We start from the raw sequence: 3,880 nt of genomic DNA, 5'->3' as shown, positions 1-3,880 counted from the left end.
ATTTAAGAAGGTAGACTTGGACCACAAGGACTTATACAACAATATCACAATGCATACCAATTAAGAGAAGAGTTAATTTTCCCTAAGGGTTTTTAAATTTTATGTATAGAGTTGGAATGTGTTGTACACGTGAGATTATTTACCGTCAGGAGAGTTGCGGACGTCTTCATGCCAAACAATATCCGAAATATGTCCCAAGCACCTTATTTCGTCCTTTTCCTAAGCAATGAACGCACATCTAATTTTCTCTCACTCTGGTCATCTTACAAATCGACGAAGTTGTTCTCTCACAAAATGTGGCCTCAAATTGTAGCCATTTTCTCTCCTCATCATGTTTGCATCTCTCGCTCCTTCTCTCTTCCATCTAAACGTCCATGAAGCCAAAAACCTAATTATGCTACTAACGAAGTTACAAACTTTCATTTAAAAGAATCTCAAAACTCAAAACCTTAAGAAGTCTTCACGTCAGATAGTCCGAAGCTTGTTCCACGAACCTTGGGTTTCCCTTTTATCTCCAACGGACTGTGCATCTTTTCTCTCACGTCCACTTACAGATATTGACTTTGTCTGGATAAAGTCAGTGGCCACAATTTGCAACCATTCTTTCTCTTTGTCACGTTTACATCGCTCACTCCCTCTCACTTTTTTCAATGGCCAACTTCCATTGAAAAAAAATCTCAAAACTCAAACCTTACCATTAAAATTTTTAATCTCAAAACTCAAAACCTTATCTACTTTATATTATAGCATATATGAATTTGTTTTACCAACTAATTGATTGCATGGAACATAACCCAAAGCTGAAATGCATCATACTTGTGATCCACATTCCAAGAGACAGTTTAAAGAATCTAATAAAGTTCAACTGAGACATGTTCCCAGCAGGTCTCAAGATTCCTGGTTAACTCATATAAACACATCAGATATGTCAACCACCATTACTTTTAATTAGAAAATTTGTGTCCTAATATTATACTGTGAGAGATAAAACATGTCATTTACATTAATCAGATTAATAATTTTGTGTTATGTAGTGTTGCATCAATGCTACTTTTATGAAGTAATAATAGAAGAATAATACTATCATATCAATCAATATTCAAAAACCATAAATGTAGCAAAACAAAAAGATGAGCACAATGAACAAGATATATAAAAATAAAATTCAAACTAAATATTACCTTACAAAGTAAGATTAAAAATTAAACATATCCCACTCTCTTCTATGCCAATATACCCCCACTCTTTCCCTCTTAATCCATAAAAAAAATACAAAAACTATTGAAATATATCCACCTCATCACAAAACCACCACAAACCCTAATTTATATGAAGCATAGATACTTGTATATAAAAGAAAAGATAGAAGAACACACCAGAAGTATTGAAACTGAACCCAAATTCTTGTTGGTAATTTATTGCTTGCTTGCTTGATGACCGAACTTGGGCCGACGAGACGAAGAGGATCCGAGGTTCCTCTCAGCGCAAACCGGTCTTTTATTTAATTTCCAGCCTTGTTCATGTAAAATTGAAGATGCTGGAATTGATATTATAAGTTTGCTAGCTGACATGATCGCTCCGATCCAATCCCCTCCCATCCATCAAATTACCTTTGGCATGAATGTTTCCTATACTAACTAATTAAACAAACGAAAGTTAACCGAAAAAACAGATCAGAAACCGGATGAGAGACTAAATTCTGTAGAGGTTTTATGGATTAAATCAAGGAAGGAACCGAAGAACCGATGTTATTAATATTATTAATACTCGGATCAAGCCAACCTCCCCCTTCAGTATCCCATAAAATGGAACTTGGATCAGAAGAAACAACACCTTCAATTTGACCATTCTTAATTCGGTCATGAAAATTGTTAGTATTCATTCTATTCCATTCCAAAATGTTTTGTGTTTCGTCGGATTTCAGATCTTTAACCATCGAACCACCATCGTATGTTGCGAATCCCATGAATCTTTGTTGTTGGTTAAGGCTTGAAGCTAAGAGAGAAGCTATGGTTGGAGCACTAGTGGAGCTAGAACTTGAACCACCACCATACATGGATGAGTTGTAGCTTGAAAAGGTTAAATTTTGATTAATATTATGACCATGATTAGCCATAACCGAACTTGAACCCGAAGACGAAAACACTAATCCGGATGCATTCATATGAGGTTGAAGACGGTCATACCCGGAAACAACAGGCGTTTCGTTTACACTAGAAACCCTAGTATGATCAAATCTTGGATAATTAGGGTTTTGGGAAAGTAACCCATAATTAAACAAAGGGTTGAGATGATGGTTACTATTTGTAGTAGTAGAAGATGGGATGGGATTTTGATCAAGATTAGTATTAGGGTTAGGGTTTCTTTGACGGTTAACCTGTGGTGTGGTGGCTGCAGGAACATGAACAGAAGCGGCCATTGGCCGCTTGACTCGTTTGTTCTTCCTGCAGCCACCACCCACTGGGACATTCCTCAAGGTACCACCTCGGGTCCAGTACCTCTTACAAGCTTTACAAAAATGTCTTGGTTGGGACAAACTGTAATTGTTGTAGTAACAAAATTTCGTGTTTGATGAATCACATCGCGGACACTTTAATGCGTCATGTGATTTCTGTTGTTGCTGTTGATGTTGCTTTTGCGGATGAAGCGGAATTGGTTTCTCCATTATGTGAACTTGAGAAGCCATCAAGTCATATTCTTGTGACCAATCTAGTGCTAAAAATGTTGTGAAAATTAAAAACAAAAATGGAAAGAATTTTGCAGTGTCTTTTGTTTTGGTTTGTGATCAGGAATTTGATGGAAAGCAAGAAGAAGATGGAGATAGGGATAGATACTCTTTCCAAATGCTAGAAAACAAAAGACATGGGTCATGTTTTGTTGTCTAAAGACTTAATAATTGAGACAGTGAGAGAACTTGTGGCCACTCGTTACGAGTTGTAGGCATGGGTATCCGACTATTCTTCAAAACCCTCATGGTGAATAAAATACTCAGTTTAAAAGGATTCAATGAAATAAATATATATACAACAAAAACCTAAAACAAAGAGTTTTTTAACTCTTTCTCAAAAAGTTTTTTTAACTTGTAAGATATGAAGGGTTGTGGAGTTGATTGAATTGTTTAATCCTAATATATACTATCTATATTTTTATTCATGTCAAGAACATCAACCTTAATCCATTTATTTAAATGTGTAAAACAGATCGATTTGTAATATTAATCAAGTTGTAAACGCCTTGGCAGGTTGTAAAAAATAGGTTAAAACATATTATAATGGGTTAGTGGGTCGATCTGTAGAATTAAACACGATTATTTCATGTCGTGTTTTGGACTGTGATGGAACCCAACCTAATTTTTAGTTGTGAAGTTTTAACGATTTGGACCACTTTAAACGGCTCGAGAGTGTCAACTTTATAATTAAATAACGGATAAAATGTTAAAAATTATTACACCTAAAAATGTACAAAATTTGGTTATATATGTTGTCATGCAATTTTGTTTTATCTTTACATGTTTGTGAGTGTGAATCTTTTATACATTTTGTCAGGCATAAATTATACAAATATTGTACGTGATTTTCTACATGCAATCGTCTATTTTCACATGAATTGGGAAGAGAAAATGTGTACCATCTTTATATTTATTATAGACCATATTAATTATCAGTTGTTAATTTTCATTTTCTAAGAAATTGGATTCATGCATGGATACAAGAGAAAGAAGACAAAGAGTACGTATGATTAATATTGCAACCTTGAAGGAGGTTGTTTAATTTCAGTAAATTGAGGCATCTTTAATTAATTAGGTTCAAGTGATTAAAGGTCTAGATTACATCCACAAGGACCACTACCGTGTTATCATTTGTTTACATTATTAAATTTA

At 34.6% G+C, this 3,880-nt stretch overlaps 1 protein-coding gene across 1 annotated transcript; it reads right to left on the bottom strand.

Moving 5' to 3' along the window:
* Positions 1-1,140: 1,140 nt before the first annotated feature.
* LOC143621171 (dof zinc finger protein DOF1.4-like) lies at positions 1,141-3,032 on the bottom strand. Its single transcript, XM_077092679.1, has one exon. It carries the CDS (start codon positions 2,684-2,686, stop codon positions 1,718-1,720), a length of 969 nt encoding a protein of 322 aa, XP_076948794.1. The 5' UTR covers positions 2,687-3,032; the 3' UTR covers positions 1,141-1,717.
* Between the last annotated feature and the right edge of the window lie 848 nt (positions 3,033-3,880).

This window comes from Bidens hawaiensis, unplaced genomic scaffold, assembly GCF_021521415.1.
Source record: "Bidens hawaiensis isolate Kalapana, Puna unplaced genomic scaffold, B.hawaiensis_p1.1 tig00002772_1, whole genome shotgun sequence".
Lineage (NCBI taxonomy): Eukaryota > Viridiplantae > Streptophyta > Magnoliopsida > Asterales > Asteraceae > Bidens > Bidens hawaiensis.
The sequence above is the reverse complement of the archived record's forward strand: the minus strand, read 5'-3'. Positions and strand labels throughout refer to the sequence as shown.